Source organism: Bison bison, unplaced genomic scaffold, assembly GCF_000754665.1.
Source record: "Bison bison bison isolate TAMUID 2011002044 unplaced genomic scaffold, Bison_UMD1.0 scf7180017864260, whole genome shotgun sequence".
Classification (NCBI taxonomy): Eukaryota; Metazoa; Chordata; class Mammalia; order Artiodactyla; family Bovidae; genus Bison; species Bison bison.
The window spans coordinates 3,724,533-3,745,955 of NW_011494832.1; the positions used below are offsets into that span (position 1 = coordinate 3,724,533).

The 21,423-nt window shown below is 37.0% G+C and overlaps 1 protein-coding gene across 3 annotated transcripts in view; it reads left to right on the plus strand.

The window, feature by feature from the left end:
- Window positions 1-21,423, plus strand: part of GNAI1 (guanine nucleotide binding protein (G protein), alpha inhibiting activity polypeptide 1) — a 106,616-nt gene that overhangs the window by 69,428 nt on the left and 15,765 nt on the right. For all 3 annotated transcript variants that reach the window (XM_010848102.1, XM_010848103.1, XM_010848104.1), the window contains 4 exons: window positions 1,896-1,938; window positions 2,036-2,177; window positions 12,699-12,856; window positions 16,247-16,375. In XM_010848102.1, the coding sequence (XP_010846404.1) occupies window positions 1,896-1,938; window positions 2,036-2,177; window positions 12,699-12,856; window positions 16,247-16,375 (472 nt within the window). The remainder of the gene's footprint in view (window positions 1-1,895; window positions 1,939-2,035; window positions 2,178-12,698; window positions 12,857-16,246; window positions 16,376-21,423) is intronic.

The window sequence follows — 21,423 nt, forward strand, 5'->3', positions numbered from 1 at the left end:
CATCTCATCCTCTGTCGTCCCCTTCTCCTCCTGCCCTCAATCCCTCCCAGCATCAGGGTCTTTTCCAATGAGTCAACTCTTCGCATGAGGTGGCCAAGCATCAGGGTCTTTTCCAGTGAGTCAGCTCTTCACATGAGGTGGCCAGAGTACTGGAGTTTCAGGTTTAGCATCATTCCTTTCAAAGAACACCCAGGACTGATCTCCTTTAGGATGGATTGGTTGGATCTCCTTGCAGTCCAAGGGACTCGAAAGAGTCTTCTCCAGCACCACAGTTCAAAAGCATCAGTTCTTCGGCACTTAGCTTTCTTCACAGTGAAACTCTCACATCCATACATGACCACCGGAAAAACCATAGCCTTGAGAAGATGGACTTTTGTTGGCAAAGCAATATCTCTGCTTTTTAATATGCTGTCTAGGTTGGTCATCAGAGAAGGCAATGGCACCCCAATTTCTTGCCTGGAAAATCCCATGGACAGAGGAGCCTGGAAAGCTGCAGTCCATGGGGTCGCTAAGGGTCGGGTACGACCGAGTGACTTCACTTTCACTTTTCACTTTCCTGCATTGGAGAAGGAAATGGCAACCCACTCCAGTTTTCTTGCCTGGAGAATCCCAGGGATGGGGGAGCCTGGGGGGCTGCCGTCTATGGGGTTGCACAGAGTCGAACACGACTCAAGTGACTTAACAGCAGCAGCAGGTTGGTCATAACTTTCCTTCCAAGGAGTAAGCATCTTTTAATTTCATGGCTGCAATCACCATCTGCAGTGATTTTGGAGCTCAAAAAAACAAAGTCTGACACTTTCCACTGTTTCCCCATCTATTTCCCATGAAGTGATGGGACCAGATGCCATGATCTTCGTTTTCTGAATGTTGAGCTTTAAGCCAACTTTTTCACTCTCCTCTTTCACTTTTATCAAGAGGCTTTTTTGTTCCTCTTCACTTTCTGCCATAAGGGTGGTGTCATCTGCATATTTGAGGTTATTGATATTTCTCCCGGCAATCTTGATTCCAGCTTGTGCTTCCTCCAGCCCAGCGTTTCTCATGATGTACTCTGCATATAAGTTAAATAAACAGGGTGACAATATACAGCCTTGACGGACTCCTTTTCCTATTTGAAACCAGTCTGTTGTTCCATGTTCAGTTCTAACTGTTGCTTCCTGACCTGCATACAGGTTTCTCAAGAGGCAGGTCAGGTGGTCTGGTATTCCCATCTCTTTCAGAATTTTCCACAGTTTATTGTGATCCACACAGTCAAAGGCTTTGACATAGTCAATAAAGCAGAAATAGATGTTTTTCTGGAACTTCTTGCCTTTTTGATGATCCAGAGGATGTTGGCAATTTGATCTCTGGTTCCTCTGCCTTTTCTAAAACCAGCTTGAACATCTGGAAGTTCATGGTTCACGTATTGCTGAAGCCTGGCTTGGAGATTTTGAGCATTACTTTACTAGTGTGTGAGATGAGTGCAATTGTGCAGTAGTTTGCACTATGCTGCTGCTGCTGCTAAGTTGCTTCAGTCATGTCCAACTCTGTGCGACCCCATAGACGGCAGCCCACCAGGCTCCCCTGTCCTTGGGATTCTCCAGGCAAGAACACTGGAGTGGGTTGCCATTTCCTTCTCCAATGCAGGAAAGTGAAAAGTGAAAGTGAAGTCGCTCAGTTGTGTCCGACTCCTAGTACCCCATGGACTGCAGCCCACCAGGCCCTTCCATCCATGGGATTTTCCAGGCAAGAGTACTGGAGTGTGTTGCCATTGCCTTCTCCCAGTTTGCAGTATACTCCAATTTAAAAAAAATGTTAAAAAAAAATTCAACTGTGAGAGAGAATGTGTGTGTTTGGGAGTTGGATATACATGTGATAAAATTAGAAATCCCTTAATTATTTTATTTCACATTTTTTAGGTGCTGGTGAATCTGGGAAAAGTACAATTGTGAAGCAAATGAAGTAAGTAGATTTAAAACATAATTTTTTTTTTGATGTTGTTTAAGTGTACCATTCCCTCAAAGGAAGTAAGTATTCTTTTTTTCCTTTGTCTCCTTAGAATTATCCATGAAGCTGGTTATTCAGAAGAGGAATGTAAGCAGTACAAAGCAGTGGTCTACAGTAACACCATCCAGTCAATTATCGCTATCATTAGGGCCATGGGGAGATTGAAGATTGACTTCGGTGACTCAGCCCGGGCGGTAAGTTACTAAAGTCCTTGGAGCAGACCAGAAGAGTTTAAAAAAAAAAAATTAAAAAAAAAAAACCTTACATGATAACACCATACTGTATTTATCAACTGTCTCAGCACCAGAAGAATAGTAGTGAGTGAAGTGGGTCAGAAGCTTTAGAAGTGAGTAGAGTAAGAATACACAGATTTGCATAATCTTCCCATTAGAGCCAGAATGCTTTCCTTATCCATCAGATGGTTTGGACCGCTCAGTAACCATTACCGTGTTTTCTATATAACATAGTATACTGACTACCTCTGAATCTCCATCATGGTTTTGAGTAGTTACTACCGAGTTCAGTAAACTGCCTACACTGGCATTCTTCAGAATTTGTTTATATGATTTGGAATGCTGAAATGATCTAAATATTTGTGTTCATGCCCAAACTACAAAGCAGTCTGGTCTCAGATGATGAAAACAAGTATAAAGTTTGCTTATCTTTGGAATCAGAAAATACTTGCTATTAGAAAACATCTTTCAGAATTTCAGAGCTAGAAGGACAAGGACCTTAGGAGACAGGCTAGTTCCACCCCTTCGTTTTAGCAGTAAAGGAACTGGAACCCAGGACATCATGTGATAGGGAAGATTGCCACACGGTGGTGACAAGGCAGTGGGCCTGTGCTTCCTTATGTGACCCGGTATGGAACTTGTTTGCAGTTTGATTGGAAACAGCCCCAGCCTGGCCCATATATTATGTTTTCCTCTTTTCTCCCCGGTCCTGGGTTGCTTGCTTAATCTGTTTCAAGTTTTTTTTTATTTGTGTATGGTTTATTCTTCACTGATTCTTTTTTTAAAATAACATGGTAAAACTTGATGTTTCCAGAAACCTTTAAGTGAGTCTCTAGATTAGTTTTTAATATTTTGGTACAAAGTAGATGTATATTATTACTACTGTTATTACTACTACCCCCTTTTATATAGTTCCTTTTTATTTTTATGTGTTCAATATGTGTGTTATCTCCCTAATAATACCATAAAGACTTTTCTGTTTAGAGACCATAACTTTTAGTCTTCTTAGGTCTGCCAGGTTTTTAATTTTATATACAGGCTCAATTTGTACTTAATAGGAAAAAAAATGAATGAAAGCTGCATTAGAAAACATATATTGGGGAAATCTGTAAAAATTTGTTTATTTTGTATAATAAGTCACTAAAATTTCTTTATAAGCTGTGAGGCATATTAATTTACTAAACTTTTCTTTTTAAATAAAGAATATTTTCAAAGACTTCAAGATCATTTTTAATAATAATTCATAGCATTCTTCTAACTTATCTTTTCTGAAACAGCATCTGATCATATCCAGACAATTTTTGCCTTATCTCCTATCCATTCAGGCTGTAACTTATTCATTTATCGTTATTCATTCAGGAAATGTTTTTGAGCTCTTAGTCATACACAAGAGAGCTACCCTAAGATAAGGAATTGAATAAATTGTACTTTACATTAATTCCAATTCACGTGTACAGTATTATGCATTCAGATCTTACATGCGATTATTAAAGAGAAAGGTTTTGTAGCCTCCATTGTGTGAGGTAATGAAGGGTCAATGCAAGCTGCCTTTTTATGAGGTCTTTTTATTTTCATATTTTTCTCAAGAAATATTTTCATTTTCTGTCCTTTGGGGGCAGATTTGGGCTTAATTTCAGGACTGATTGGGCTTCCCTGGTGACTCAGCTGATAAAAAAAATCGGCCTGTAGTGCGGGAGACCTGGGTTCGATCCCTGGGTTGGGAAGATCCGGGAAGGGCTACCCACTCCAGTATTCTGGCCTGGACGATTCAATGGACTATATATATAGTCCATGGGATGGCAAAGGTCCGTCTAGTCAAGGCTGTGGTTTTTCCTGTGGTCATGTATGGATGTGAGCGTTGGACTGTGAAGAAGGCTGAGCGCCGAAGAATTGATGCTTTTGAACTGTGGTGTTGGAGAAGACTCTTGAGAGTCCCTTGGACTGCAAGGAGCTCCAACCAGTCCATTCTGAAGGAGATCAGCCCTGGGATTTCTTTGGAGGGAATGATGCTAAAGCTGAAACTCCAGTCCTTTGGCCACCTCACGTGAAGAGTTGACTCATTGGAAAAGACTCTGATCCTGGGAGGGATTGGGGGCGGGAGGAGAAGGGGACGACAGAGGATGAGATGGCTGGATGGCATCACTGACTCGACGGACGTGAGTCTGAGTGAACTCCGGGAGTTGGTGATGGACAGGGAGGCCTGGCGTGCTGCGATTCATTGGGTCTCGAAGAGTCGGACACAACTGAGCAACTGAACTGAACTGAGCAACTTTCAGAGACTTTGTTTCAGGACTGACTGGGAATAACTGCTCCCTCACACAAGGTTTTTTTTTTGTTTTTTTTTTTTTTTTAACTGGTTTTCTGATGCTTTGATGGAGAAGGTAATTGCACCCCACTCCAGTACTCTTGCCTGGCAAATCCTATGGACGGAGGAGCCTGCTGGGCTGTAGTTCATGGGGTCGCTAGGAGTCGGACACGACTGAGCGACTTCCCTTTCACTTTTCACTTTCCTGCATTGGAGAAGGAAATGGCAACCCACTCCAGTGTTCTTGCCTGAAGAATCTCAGAGACAGGGGAGCCTGGTGAGCTGCGGTCTATGGGGTCGCACAGAGTCGGACATGACTGAGGTGACTTAGCAACTTAGCAGCTGATGCTTTGGAATCTACATGGAGGCCTGCAGTGGTCAGTTTTGTTTCATCGTTGCTAGTTTCACCCACTCTTTCTAGACTCTCTAGCTGTATCCTAGTAACTTATTTTCTTCCTTCCTTCTGACTGTTACCTCTGCTAATGTTAGCCATTGTTACTCTTTCACACAAATGTCTTCAGGCTGTCTCATTGGTTTTGATTGGTCTACTCCATGTCTTTGCAGCCTTGCCTCTGTGCAAATTTTAAAATACTATGAGGCTCTGGAAGTTGTAATCAGGAATACACAGATGAATTAAAGACGGCTTGGACTTTGAGCTTGATAATTGGAGCATGTGTTAAGAGTTTTCTAGACCTAAAGAAGGGAAAAAAGCATTCTAGAAAGAAGAAACTGTATAGTGAAAGGCTGAATATATTTCTTTTTCTAAGGTATCAATTCTTGGAAGTCAGCCTTAAGTTGAAGGATAACCAGATACTTAAGTGTGAAGGTACTATAGTTTTTTCTGTTTTTGGGGGAAAAAAAGTGAATAATCTCTTGTAGCAACTGTGCATCAGTGTGAACTCAGTCTCATTAACTTAGATACGTCAACATTGAATTATTTAATACCTCTTTTGGTAAGTTTATTTGGCTTTACTGGGTTGTTGTAGCATGTGGGATCTAGCTCCCTGACTAGGGATCAAACACAAGCCCCCTGCTTTAGGAGCCAAGGAATCTTAGCCACTGGACTGACCACCAGGGATTGTCCCGAATTTGCTAATATCTTAGTGAAAAATTACTCTTTTTTTCTTTACTAGCTTTTATTTTCTTGATTTTTACTGAGGTTGAGAATTTTTCTTTTTGTATCTCTTCTTAGTATTGAACCTAGTATTTGGACTCATCTTAGTAGTCTTTACTCAGTTCTGTTTAATACCTTGTCCTTTTTCACATTGAGTCTCTTAGAATATTAGGGATGTTACTTCTTTATGCTTTGCAAATAGTTTTATCCAGGAGATTTCTTTTATTGTTTTAAAACAGTATTTTTCTTACGTTAGAAGTCCTTGTTTTCTTCAGTCAATTCTGACTTCTGAGTTTTGTACCTTTAGATGTTCTTCATCTTAAAATTATTTTTAAAAACATATCTTTTTCTAGAATAACATGTCCGTTTACCTGGAAACGTTATTTGTGTCTCCTGCTAGGTGGAATCTAAGTATGTTTTATAATTTGATCATTTCTTGCCTTACAAACCATGTTTAAGTACTCCATTCCTGAGTGACTTGAAAATGCTACCTTTAGCATTATACTGAGTGTTTTTAGACTCCAGTTTTTTTTCTTACCGATGTATTCTTTTTTCCCCAGCTCAGTCACTTATTTTCATCATAAGATGGAAATAATAATAACATCTACCTTTTAGGGTTGTAAGGAATAATGACAAGACTTTACCACATGCCTTGCTCGTAAGAGATTTCAATACGTGTTTATTGCTGCTACTGTCATTTATAATGACTATACTACTATTATAATTTTTGTCAGAGTAACATTTAGTTTCTCTTGATTTATAGGACATTGGTATCTGCTAGGGTGAGTGCATCCATTCCACTATTTTTTAACCAAAATATCAAGGCTACTATCCATTTCTCTTCCATATGAACTCAGGAATCATTGTAATTCCCCACATCCCTATTGAAATGAAACAAACGAAAAAGCCTATCAGTATCTTAACTGGAATTATATTTTAATATGTCGGGTAACTGAGTGAGTGAGAACTGATGACAAAATGTATTTTAAATTTTAAGAGATGGTGACTCATTTGCTGTGGTTTGCTTCATATTTGGCAGCTAGTGAATTTGCAAAGCAGATTACATATTAGTTATTTAAAATGAGAGGAAGCAAAATTGTTTTCAAGGCTGGCATAGAGCAATCAAATTTTGTGCCTAATATACTTTCAGAACTCTCATAATGAGTGTAGTTAATCTGTGGGTGACAATACTGATAAATTAGATTATTTTGTTTTTAATAATGTGCAGTTAAGGAAGCCTTGAATAAGGGCCTGTAAACATGTCTTAGGCACTGCACACAAGCATGTACACAGGTGAGCACAGAGGTAGGGGAAGTAATTAGACAGACTTGCAGCAATTGACATAGTAATTTATATGTTAACTCTTATAGTTAATAAAAATGTATTATGTCATTTAATTAATTTCCAATAGTATTAGTATTAAAAGATTAGAAACAAAAGAAGATAAAACACGGGGCTGATCTTTCATCCAAGAAAGCTTGAGAAGTACTTCCTTAGAGTAAGCTGGGCTGTAAGGAACAGAAAACCTTGCCTTGAATGGACTTAAGCTCCCTTTCTCCCCCAAACCTCAGTTTGCTCCTGTGCTGCTGGTGCTGCTGCTAAGTCGCTTCAGTCGTGTCCAACTCTGTGCAACCCCGTAGACAGCAGCCCGCCAGGCTTCTCTGTCCCTGGGGTTTTCCAACAAGAATACTGGAGTGGGCTCCTGCACTATGGCCACTTTCCTCTTCCTCTGACTTTTAAATTTATTTCATTAGTTAGTTAAATTATATCTGTCTGCCAAATTTGCCAGATTGCTTCTGAGAAAGGCTGTATCAATGTACTTTCCTAGCAGTAGTGCTGTTTCTTAGCAGTCTCAGTAGCCAAAATCTTGCAGTCTTAAATTTTAAAAATATTGGCTAATTTAAGTCTTATTTCAATTTACATTTTCAATTTTTTAATACAACTATGCATTTTTCCATGTCTTCATTGACTCTTTTTCTCTACGTTTGTCACCTATTTTATCCTGTATTCATTTATTGATTAGAGTCTTGGTGTTTTAATTAATCTCTTTGCTTGTTTGTATATATATGGGCTTCCCAGGTGGCTCATTAGTAAAGACTCTGCCCTTGCCAAGCAGAAGATGTGGGTTCAGACCCTGGGTCTGAAAGGTTCCATGGAGAAGGAAATGGTAACTTACTCCAGTATTCTTGCCTGGGAAATCCCATGAACAGAGGGGCCTGGTGGGCTACAGTCCATGGGGTCACAAAAGAATGGACACAACTTAGCCAGTAAACAACAACAAATGTACATATATAGTAACTCTTTGTGCACTAATTCATACTTCTCTCACATTTGGCTTACTGCCTTTCATCTTAGGTTTTCATTAAAAAAAATCCCCTATTATTTATTCCATTATGTTTAAATTTAGATAGTCTTCTCAACCAAAGATTTACTGAATATTTATGATATTTTAAGAGTTTTTTTAGGGAGTGAATTTCAGCATTGTTTCTATGCTAGATCCTCAAATCCCTCTGAAACTTTGCTGTATGCATGGAATAAGGATCTACACTATTTTTTTTTCCTCTTCAGATGGCTATCTAAATATTCACAAGTGTTTTTTAAGTAATTGCATTCTTTCCTGATTTATCTTTCCACCTTTACCATATAAGTTCAGATTTGGGGCTCCCCACCCCCATTGATCTTTATACCAGATGTTCTACATATTGTAGACTTTTAATATCTGATAATTTCAGCCCTCTGTCGCCAGTATTCTTTTTCAAAATGTTTCTAGTTATTTCTACTTGTTATTTTCCCAGATCAGTATTTGAATTATTTATAGTAGTAGTCTGGTTTATATTTGAGAACTAAGATGAAGAAGTTACATTGTTTTTGATTCTGAGAAATAATGATTTATATATGTGGAAAGTGATACTTACCTTAATTTGAAATATATTATGTCCCTCCAGCACAGTATGTTTCTGCTTTACTCAATTCATGTATCATTCATTACATATTTAACTGTCTTTTGACAATAGGTCCTATTGTCCATACAAAGAACACTTAAATATTTTTTTATTGATTTGATATTTTAAAACACATACATTTATAAGATTAATAAACACATGTTATATTTGTGTAATATATTGTAATTTCTTTTTTTGACATAATGAAGCTCAGGCTTACTGCAATTTAGTCAAGTTTTGCCATCTGCAATTTAAAATTAGATTATTTTATTTTTAGCACACCCCCATTTCCTTGTCTCAATCATTTTTACTTTAGTTATAGTTCTGTTTTTAGAGAAAAAAAAAGTTTTATGTTTATTTTTTAATCAAAGCAATTCTTTAATGTCTCGGATTAGCACCAGGAGCCGTGGAGAGGTGACTTCACTAATGTTCTCAGTATTTCCTATTGAGTACACTAACTTTGATAAAAGCTGTATAGTCGTTTAAATTTATAGGAGTGATTGTATGCTATAGAAATGTGGTAGATTAAATATAGGAGCATTTCTCATTGTATATGGTATTCAGTATTGTCAACTAATACTATTAATGAAAATAATTATTCAAAACCATTGAAACAAAGGATTTCTATGTGTATATCCATCATGACATCAATATATTGATACTTTCCCTACAGCCAAAAATTTGAAGGTGTCACAATTTTTTAACACTCCTTGAGCGTATTATTTAGCCTCTATTAATGTAAAGGACTTTCTGATGATTTCTGTTTAAACTCTTCATCTGATTCATAAATTCTGTCTGCTAGATCACGATAAATAATCATGTAGCCTTTGCTTAAAATTGAAGTCTCTCACTCTCCCTCCATTTTTTGTTTTTTAGGCGGCTTTGGTTGTTAAAAAGTGTTTTTATTGAATTGAAATCTGCTCTCTTTTACCCTAAGAATTCTTTTTCTGCTCTGTGTCTAAGCACAAAGTCTACTCCTTCTTCCCTTTAATGAACCTTGATATATCAGAAATCAGAAGACAGCCGTATATATTGTCACTGAGTAATAGGTGCTCACTCATCGTCAGTGTGGGAAAAGAGGCTATTATGTGTCTCTTGACATGATAGCAGATAGCATTTCTTATGTCTTTTCTGAGTTCCCCAAACACCCAGTTTGTATGAACTAGAACTTCCATTCTTCAAACCATCTTATTTTCATTTAGTTCTTAGTCATTTAAAAACATACTAACTTGGCTACATTCACAGATTTTTTTCTTGATACTTGGAAGTAATTGCCTGATAAGTACATTTCTTCTTAACGTCACAAACAAGAGTCCTTATCAGCTGTTTCACTTCCCTGTAGCCCTTTAGTAATACCTGTCAGTTTTCTACACTGCATCACACTGTTTTGGTGCACTTGAGTTTTTCTTCCTTAAATGTTCTTAGTCATCGTAGTGTCACTACCTTAGTCATGTCCGACTCTTTGCAACACCATGGACTATAGCCCACCAGGCTCCTCTGTCCATGGAATTCTCCAGGCAAGAATGCTGGAGTGGGTTGCCAAGGCTTTCTCCAGGGGATCTTCCCTACCTGGGGCTCGAACCTGGTCTCCTGCATTGCAGACAGATTCTTTACCATCTGAGCTACAGGGAAGCCCTAAATGTTCTTAAATAACATTTTACATGAATCTTGAAAAGACTACAGTTGATGATAAGATAGGACTTTTGTCATCATTCTGCAATTTTCAAATGTGTCTTAGGCAGTGGCTACTTAGTAACTGTTGACTAATATGTGTGATTGGGTGAGGTGACTAATTACCTGTGGAACTCCAAATGAATTTCACAATCTTTCTGTGCATCAGATTCTTCTTATATAAAACCTAAAGTTAGGTAGAATAATTTTAAAAGTACCTTCCAGCTTATATTTATTCCTTAAAGCTCATTTATAGACATCTGAATATCCTGCTAATGACGTGGGAGTATTCCAATGTATTTATTAAGGAAAAGAGACTTAACACTTTTGTGAAGAGGAGACATTTTTGAATGCTACAGAGAGAATACAGTTTATAAATAGAGTTTCCACAGTTTCCCAAGTCTTTTCTTCAGGCTTCTTGCCTGCTAAGTTTGAAGAGAATGTGATCTTATGACCCATACCATTGGGCATTAGTCTTTTCTATAAAAAAATTTTATGGAAATTGAATAAATACATCATAATGAAATCTTACTTAAGTGAAAAGCACTTTTCTAAAATGGATAGAGAAAAGTATGTTTGGTACTTAGTTAAAAATAAAAGTGTGTTTGATGATACTTAGTTAAAAGTAAAAATGACCAAGTTTAGAATTTCTTATATGTAAGTCATTATTTGGAAAACTGAGTAACTGTTTACTGGAATAAGGCAAATGGTGCTAAGAACGACTTGAAATCATGTTTTGTTGGAGTTTATTAAGGATCTTGTACACGTGTTACTTGCTTGCATGCATTTCTCTTGTGATTTACTAAAAAGGGAAACATATGCTTGAATAATATGTTCCCATGCTGAGTGACTTAATTATTTCTCATGATGGGTTCCATCTGAAAAGAAAATGTTTCACAAATTGGCAGTAGAATGAATTTATATTGTCAGCTGGTACCCGCTGCTAGCCTGTGTCACCAAATGCTTCCCTTCTGTACACCGTATCCTGAGATGTGCCATCACTTTGTAAAGAGCTACTACACCAGGCTGGAAAGATGCCCCTAGAGAAAAGTTAGGAACGGTCTACCCAGTTAACATAAGCTGCAAATCCCAGCCCAAGAATCTGTGTGAGGATGGTATCCTCACATCTCCCTTATTTTGTATTAACCATGTTATTACCTGAAGACTAGAGTTGTGTGGTAGAGCGCTGTTGCTACTACCTGTATGTGGCTATTGAGTATGTGAAATGTGCCTGATCAGAATTAGGATGTGCTGTCTGTATAAAAGAAATACCAAGTTTCAAAGAGTAAATATCTAAGTTTATATTGGTTAAATGTTGAAATATATTTTATATACAGGTGATAGAAAATATTATGGAAATGAATTTTGCTTTTTTTTGGTTACACTTTTTAAAATGTGCTGTTAGAAAATTTAGAATTCCGTCAGTGGCTTAAATCTCTTGGACAATACTGACTTAGTGGGTTTTATTACCTATAGATCAGAATAACTGTAACTGTTGTAGACGCTGGGCTTCCCAGGTGGCACTAGGGGTAGAGAACCCGCCTGTCAATGTAGAACAGATAAGAGATGGGGGTTTGATCCCTGGGTTGGGAAGATCCCCTGGAGGACGGCATGGCCACCCACTCCAGTATTCTTGCCTGGAGAATCTCATGGACAGAGGAACCTCGTGGGCTATGGTCCATGGTGTCGCAGAATTGGACATGACTGAAGTGACTTAGCACACATGCATTGTAGGCTCAACACTTAAGCAGAATTTAATTTTATGTGCAGTATTCCTCCTTTTAAAAACTTTTGCATGCTATCTTTTATATGCATCCTGAGTTATTTCTACTTCAGAGCTGTGTTTGTTTCCTATGCTTGGATTAGCAAACACCTATTCCCACTTCTGGACCCACTGATGTTAATGGATACACACTTTAAGGTATTCTGAAACCTCAGACTATTCTGTGGAACTATTCTTGCTTTATTCCACATTGACTTCTTCCTTATTTGAGTTTATTATGCCTCTACAAAGTATATCACAGAGCTGACAATTCAATTCTGAAAATAACTTCTAATGGTGTCAATGTGTTTTTTTAGATTAGAAAACATTTTGGTGATGGGAGGCAAAGAATACAATCTTCTGTTTGGTCACAAATGATCATCTTCCATGCACAGCTGACTATCAGTGGGTAGTTGGTTAATATATTCCCTCATGAGCTGTCTCGTCATTGTTTCAGCTTTCTGGTGCCTTGATAGCTGTTACTAATATCACCAAACATGGACACATGACTTAAGATTGTGCTTTTTTGATTAAGCCAATTTTTAAAGTGGTATTTTAGGGAAATCCAAGTTATGACACCAGTAGACAGCATAAAGGAAACTCACGATTGTACCTTTTGTAATCAACAATGTATTTTATCTGTAGTGTCTTTTTACTTTTTAAATAAAAATGGCCTTTGAATGTTCAGGATGATGCCCGCCAACTCTTTGTGCTTGCTGGCGCTGCAGAGGAAGGTTTTATGACTGCAGAACTTGCTGGAGTTATAAAGAGACTGTGGAAAGACAGTGGTGTACAAGCCTGCTTCAACAGATCCCGAGAGTACCAGCTTAATGATTCTGCAGCATAGTAAGTAATCATAACTTCATGATCATGAATAGTTACTTGCAAGTCAAATATACCTCCAAGTCAGTTTTAATGCAGAATTGGCTGACACATTCTTGTACAACTCAAGGTATTCAGGATGACAATATTTGAATACTTTTTCTGTCTGTGTGTGTGTGTGTTTGCAGGTAGCAAGGCTCATATTCCTTTTGTGTTCAAAAATTGTCTCAGGGGACTCATGCTTATGCAACTCTAATCATGCAGCATGGAACTGTTTCCAGTATACTTCCAAGAAAGTATTTGGGATTTCCCAAAGCTTACTGTTAACTTGGGTGGACCTCTAGTTTGGACCAGCCAAAGGGGAGGGTAACTAATGTGAGTGCTCCTCATTTACTAACGTGCCTGAGAAGTCACTTGTCCAGTGACAGGCATCTTGAGTCACAGGCACCCTGTTTGAAGGGGTGTACGATGATAACATCAAGATATTCTTACTGATGAAAATAAAGGATCTGTAAACTTGACAGTTGTCAAGTGTATATGCTGTGTTGCATTAGACATTGTTTATATTAATAGATATCGAACTGCAGTTTTTAGAAGAATAATTTGTCCCAGTTTTCTAGGTGGTGGCCTCAGAAAGTCTATAAAGTAAGTTTTGATAAAACCTAGTCAGGGAGTTTTCTGTTTGGTAATCTGCATAGGGAAAAAAATATCAATTTATTTCCATTATTTGGCACACATACTCAGCAATGTCAGAGATGATACTCTGAGTAGAAACAAGTGCCTTACGCTTATTTTATTTTCCAAAGTTAGTTTTCTTGACAGAGCTCTTGGCTCTCAGGGATACAAGTGAGGATTAAATAGAAACTGCCAAGTATTAGAAGGTCTAGGTAAACACGTATACTTTGCCACAGTGAAAAACAAATGGGTGTGGCTGCTGAGAACCTAATTATAGAATTGTCATGTGTTGCACGTCAGTGTACTCGGCATTACGTTAATGATTTAGTGTGAATGAAGAAGTAATACAAGATATTGTATAACCTGTCATAATTTTTATAACGCTATATTTTTTAACATGTATTTTTAGTGTTTTACAAGTATATAAGCCATATGTATTATTACAAGGGTATAACATCTTATTGACATGTAGCTTCATCTTTCCATCTGGTGTCCTTACTTTTTACAAGGAAATATTCTTTGACTCAGTGGGTAGGCCTTTGTCTTCGTGTTGTGTACTCATGATCTGAGAGTTTGTTGTTTTTTTTTTTTCCCTAGCACTTACAGATTTACATGTATTTTGAGGTAATATTATTTATACTTAACATTGAGGACTATTTGATTTTCTTTTTTAAATCTCTGCCACTAAACTGTAAACTCAGTAAGGTCTGTTTTTGTCCAGTATTCTATCTGCATTACCTGATACATGGTCATCACACAATATGCCCTTATATTAATAAACCAAACTCCAGAAGCTAGAGGAAAAAATTAGAAAAAATTTTTCTTATTGCAAAATACAACTCTTGGTCCACAATACTTACTTTGGCACCACCAGAACCTGCAGAAAGATCAAAGCGGAAATTACTTATGGTGAGTAAGTTGCTCTGAGCTGAGCCCAGCAAGAGGAGCTATTTGAATAATTAAGGGGTGCTTGTCAGGGACAGTAGATTAAAGTTCATTTCACCGTATCCTCCTGGATGGACGTCCCACTTCCCACCAAGTATATTTGCCCAGACCCCTTGTCCTGTGCACAGTACTTGGAGTCACTTTGGCTCTCTGTTATTTCATTACTAATAGTTCTGATCTTAAGATGGCAAAAATGGAGCCACTTTTCAAGAATGAAGGAAGTCATGAAACTCATTATTCTCCTTGGTAGTTACAAGGCATCTTGATTTCTGAATTCTTGACTGGAGATAGAGGGTGCTGCCAAGCTGCCCAGTAAGACCATCTAACCATCAATCTATGAAAAATTTGTGATCTTTTAAAACAACTGGAGTTCACAGTGCCCATTTTTCTTTTTTGTCTTGTCGAAATATAAATGTGCATTATTTTTACAGGCTAATAGAACTATAGCAGTTTTATGCTATAAATGTTAATATGAGTAATCAGAACACATCTTAAATAAGAACGGCTCATTATTTCAAAGGGACAGTTAGTAAACTCTTGTCATGGCCTGTTTTAAGTCAGATTTTATTATAGTAAATTGAGCTTTAATATATGTGGAACTAAAAACATAAAATAGTAGATTATCAACAATGCAGTAATAAATTATTTTAAAATACAGATAAACTATCATCTCTGTGTATTCTAGTATCAACATCACATACGTATACTTGTCTATAACATTTTGATTACTAATTCAGCGAATGGCTTTCCAATTCCATCTCCACAAATCATATACTTATTGAGCTCCCTTTGTGGGTAAGACCCCATTCTAAATGGCTAAAGAACACTTTGAGAGGACACATCAGTTATAGTTGCAAAAGTTGGTGCTTCTGTAATGAACCCCGATGTATTTGCTAAATTATCTTGAACTGTGTCACTCTAGTATTAGAAAACACTGCAGTCATGCTCCCCACATTCAGGTGACCTTAGAATTTATGCATAGCCTACTAGTGGACTTATGTTCTAAGATACAAGATGTGACTGTTCCTACCTCCTTACTATGCTTTTTCTGATGTGAATAACATTCGCTTCATCCATGCACCTTTCAGATTTCTGTTACACTCCTCACCTCACTCTCCAGTAAGCCCTCCTCTTAACCACTCAGGTTCACCTTAATCCTTCTGTACCTGCACTATATGTAACAGTATTGATTCTACTGCATAATTGGACACAAAAGAATTGCATAGTATGATACCACTACATTTTTATAACACAACATATTTTGCATTATTGGCAGAGAGAGTTGAATGAGTGGCTGAAACCAGAAATAAAATATGAATGTTGATTCATAGAGCCAGTAAAATGTAGAGTACAGGAGCATGTGTAGTGATTTTCTGTGTATAACTTAAGGCGAGTTGAAAAGGAACAATACTGAATTCAGCCTTTGGCCAGGGGTTTCCTCACTACTTTCTGCAAAAGGAAGGCTTTCTACAATAACTCCTCAACAAAAAAGAAATGTCTAGAAAATAAACACAGTGGTACATCAAAAAAATGTAATAAAGAGTTTTTAGAGACAAATTCATGGCTTGCAGTGAGTTTGGGTGCTTATGGAATTTTGTGGCTGGAGAAGTATAAACATTTTCATTTCAGAGAGTTGTGTAAGATTCAGATTTAAATTGGTCAAATTACATCATTACACAGAAATGTAAAAACTTGCAGTAATCTGTAGTACTTCATGCATCAAAATGTTTTGCTCTTTGATTTAGATGATCTTTATTGATAATGTTAACTATTAGCATATTGTTTATTTTTCAGCTATTTGAATGATTTGGACAGAATTGCACAACCAAATTATATTCCAACTCAACAAGATGTTCTCAGAACTCGAGTGAAAACCACAGGAATTGTTGAGACCCATTTTACTTTCAAAGATCTTCATTTTAAGTGAGTAGCTTCAAGGCAGATAATATATGAATTCAGATATATAATACAGAATAAAATGTTTAAGGGAAAAGGTAAAAAAAAAGTTTAAAATTTTTTAGAGTTGGAAATTACAAAAAATGTTTTTCAGATCCAAAGGGGGATATTTTTATTTAAGAAAAAGTAACCATTCACATTTCTTTTGCCTGTATTTTTCACAGTGGCTTAAATAAAAATAGATTTTGGTTTTTATTTTTAAATAGAAACTACTGCTCTAATAATGTATATTTTGGAAAAGTGTTGCCATCTATTTCTAGGTTTTACTGATAGAATATATGCTGATTTATGGAAATGTTTTTAAAAGCTACCTTTTTAAAATTCTTCACCAAGATTTTTACGCACGCTTACATTTCTACTATTTCATGATTAAAAATGTTCATTTAACTTACAGTGTACTATAACTTATTGAGGTCTGAACAGAGAAGCGTTGATTGGTAGCCTATAGAATGAAAAGGATCCTGAAGTTCATTTTGTCTTGTTTGCTCATTTTATAATGAACCAATTTCAGGGAACTTCAGTTAAACATTGAAAATTGTTACTTATTGAAAAAAGAAAAAATGTGAGAAAAACTGCTGAATTTTGCTCCAGTTAATTCCAGTGCTCTGAAACAGTATGATAACAAATCAGAATTTCTGAAACTATCTTAAAAAGAGGTTTCTAGTCAGAGATTAAAAACAAATATTTGTCAACTCACCTCAAAGAAGCTCAGTATTACACGTTGTGGGGAGCACAGCTAGATATGCACCTATACCCCTGAGTCTCTCCATAAGTATTTTAAATATAATACATCTGTTACTAGCATTCATCACTACATTATCCCACATTCAGGGATTCATGTAATTGAGTTTTCCAAGAAATTAAAATTTAATTTCAGTTTTCCATGGCAGCTTCCCTCTCAGAAACAAACACTGCCTTGCTTTCTTAAACAGAGATACAGATCATAATGAGTTTATCTGAGCATGTAACTTTTGGTACTATAATATGGTACTGTTTTGTATTTGCTTGTAATTTTTTCCTCCTCTCCCTGCTGGTATTGTCTTTTATGTACTGAAATCATTTGCCTTCTTTTAGTTTGCTTACTATTCTGTAGAATATTACATAACCAAACTCAGGAATATTAAAATAGTATTATTTTAAATCATCTGATTTGCCTTACTTGATTACTACTGCTGGATTTATTTAAAAATTATGAAATGATTTTAAATATAAGGAAATTCTGTGCTTGACTTGTAAGGTTTATTGCGTTTTTTTTTTTAAATCCTAGTTCACCTTAAATTCTGATTTAAAAAAAAATTTTTTTTTAACCTTGCTTTACGATCATATTTGGTAGCAATCTTAAATTATGTTCAGATCATCACTTTATTCTAACCATGAAATTTGAGGAAAAAGTACATGGGGTTTAGGTTACCAAATAAGGATTCTGGACTTGCCCTTGCTAGGTAAAGGCAAACGTGTTTAAGATTCTTAGTAGATTGTTCCAATCTTGCCCAGTGTCAGAGGTTTATACATAAAATGGGTTATTATCTGTGAAAGGAAAACATAGAGGCCTCAGCTCTGTAAATGATGGGAAATGGCAAAGGTAAATATTACACCAGTTGTTTGGTGCTTCAGGCAATCTGTGTCAAATTCAGTCACGTTCTTGGGTCGATGCACTATAAACATTTACTTCCAGACCATACTCATCACTGCCAGCCTAGATTTCCCGAAGTTGTCATTTCAGCATCAGGTAGGTTGTCTGTTATCATGATCCTTCCAGGAAGTCCACTTTCCTTGCTCTGTTTAGTCTTCTTGGGTGACGTAAAGTTTCACAGGATGTTTTTAGTTACTGTTTTCACTTGCTGACTTAAACATAGGTCTGTCAGGAACCTCAAATAAACTTTGTCTTATTTTGGATTTGAATTGTTAAATTACTATCATTGCTAACATATGGTTCCAAGTATGCTTTTTATATATTTGAGAGTCTCAGAAAAATGAAGACAAAAATGTGCTTAGAACAATTCTACTGGAAACTCCTGAGTGTGTTTTATTATTTTGTGTGTTGTGTGGTATAAATTCATTGTCCAGGTTTTTAACTGCTGATAAAAAATTTTAGTTTCACTTGTTTTGTGGTATGGGAATTACCAAATTTAGAATGAGGCAACAAAGCATTATAATTTAGGAATATATACTATCACCTCTGTGACCAGGCATTTATGGACAGTGTCTATGAGGATTATTTTGCTTTAAAGAATCAACAGTCTTATTGGTATTTTGTTATATTTTTGTTGAAAATCGAATTTTCCAATAGAAGGGATACTTTATGATTGTAATGTTTCTGTTCCTTTTCTTTAGTAATGTAAATGTGCAGTTGGTTTTGGGGTGGAAAGTCATTTATGGGGTAGTATTCATGTATAGTCAATTAGCATTGCCCCAGTCTTGGTCACAGTGATAGCAGGTAACAGTCTTGAGAGTAAGTCAGCACAGTTCAGGATCTTCAGTACATTCCCTTCCCTCTTCCCTCCCTCCCCCTGCTCCTCTAAAGAAAGAAATCTAAGAAAGCTCAATTTCACTCCCTGTTTAATACTAGTCAACAGTCTCTTCATATGAAGGAGAACATATTATAATCATTTTTTGTTTGGGGTTAAATAGAAATTCAGAATTTGAAGATAATTTTAATATACATGTGAAACAATGAATAATGCTCTGTGTACAGTCTGATCCTTCGTTGTGTTGGTTCTTAGTCATTTTTGCTCGAGTTAGGCCAGTGATTCTCAAAGTCCAGTCTGCAAATCAGCACCATCAACATCACACATAATGTTTGAGAAGCACTGGCTTAAAGGTTCTTTGTTTATGCTAGGCTTCACTGGTGGCTCAGATGGTAAAGAATCCACCTGCAATGCAGGGAATCCAGGTTTGATCCCTGGGTTGGGAAGATCCTCCGAGGAACGGAATGTCTACCCACTTCAGTATTCTTGCCTGGAGAATCCCATGGACAGAGAAGCCTGACAGGCTATAGTCCATAGAGTCACTTATGATCAATGATGAATGACCCTCATTCATTCATAAGTTAAATTGAAGAGATTGTTTCTGTATTCATACTACTTATCAACTTAAAGCTCTTTTATATTTAACATTCCCAGAACATAACTGGAAGGTCTGTATCTTTAACATGGTAAAATTAGTCTATTATTGATCCATTTTGAGTTTAGAGCATTCTCTAATATCATATACAAAATTAATTTCACTCTTTTTACATGTAGCTGTCCAGTTTTCCCAGCACCACTTTCTCCATTGTATTTTCTTGCCTCCCTTGTCTTAGATTAACTGACTGTAGGTGTGTGTTTATTGCTGGGCTTTCTGACCTAGTCCCTTGATCTGTATTTCTGTTCTTGTCCCAGTATCATGCTATCACGGTATTTTGATTACTGAAGCTTTGTAGTATCGTCTGAAGTCAGGGAGTCTGACTCCTCCAGCCTCATTTTTATTTCTCAAGATTACTTTGGCTATTTGGGGTCTTTTGTGTTTCCATATAAATTTTAGTTTTTTTAGCTCTAGTTCTGTGAAAAATAGCATTGGTAAAAACTAGTCTATTACTGCTTAAAAGTGTTTTAAAATACTCTGTAGACACAGTCCATTATTTCATTCAAGAAATACTTATGCAGTATATTTGTTTGTCCAGTGGAGGCCAAAACAAAGTCTTTGTGTTTACATCATTGTAGGGTTGGGGTATGAGAGGAAATGAAATACATATTTAGTATTGTGGGGGTGGTAACTGCTATGATGAGAAAAGCAAGATGGCATATACTAGCTAGCTCCCTAAAGCTTCTGTAACAAATTACCACAAATTTGGGGCATAAAACAACAGAAATATATTCTCTGATAGCACTTGAAGTTAGAAATTAGTTTGTTAGCAGGATTATCCTCTTCCTGAAGGCTAAAAAAAAATCTAATTTTCATCAAAATCATTTTTAATATCTGTATTTCTAACCAACCGTATTTCAAGGTATTTTGGACTTTTTCTATCAAATTATTCAAAATTCTTCCAACCTTTCTCTACTACCCACATCCAAAGCCACATCCAGAGGAGTATTTAATTTACTGCATTACCCAAATCTGGGTACTAAACATGTGTCACTTAGGGTTCTCGGAGGAAACAACCTGTTCAGTTCAGTTCTGCTCAACTGTTCGACTCTTTGCAACCCCATGAACCGCAGCATGCCAGGCCTCCCTGTCCATCACCAACTCCCAGAGTCCACCCGAAACCATGTCCATCAAGTCGATCATGCAAACCAACCATCTCATCGTCTGTCGTTCCCTTCTCCTCTCACCCTCAATCTTTCCCAGCATGAGGGTCTCTTCCAGTGAGTCAGCTCTTCCCATCAGGTGGCCAAAGGATTGGAGCTTTAGCTTCAACATCAGTCCTTCCAATGAACACCCAGGACTGGTCTCCTTTAGGATGGACTGTTTGGATCTCCTTGCAGTCCAAGGGACTCAAGAGTCTTCTCCAACACCACAGTTCAAAAGCATCAATTCTTAGCGTCACTCAGCTTTGTTTATAGTCCAACTCTCACATCCATACATGACTACTGGAAAAACCATAGCCTTGACTAGATGGACCTTTGTTGACAAAGTGATGTCACTGCTTTTTAATATGTTGTCTAGGTTAGTCATAACATTCCTTCCAAGGAGTAAGTGTCTTTTAATTTCATGGCTGCAATCACCATCTGCAGTGACTTTGGAGCCCAGAAAAATAAAGTCAGCCACTGTTTCCACTGTTTCCCCATCTATCTGCCATGAAGTGATGGGACCGAATGCCATGATCTTAGTTTTCTGAATGTTGAGCTTTAAGCCAACTTTTTCACTCTCCTTTTTCACTTTCATCAAGAGGCTCTTTAGTTACTCTTCACTTTCTGCCATAAGGGTGGTGTCATCTGCATATCTGAAGTTATTGATATTTCTCCTGGCAATCTTGATTCCAGCTTGTGCTGCCTCCAGCCCAGCATTTCTCATGATGTACTCTGCATATAAGCTGT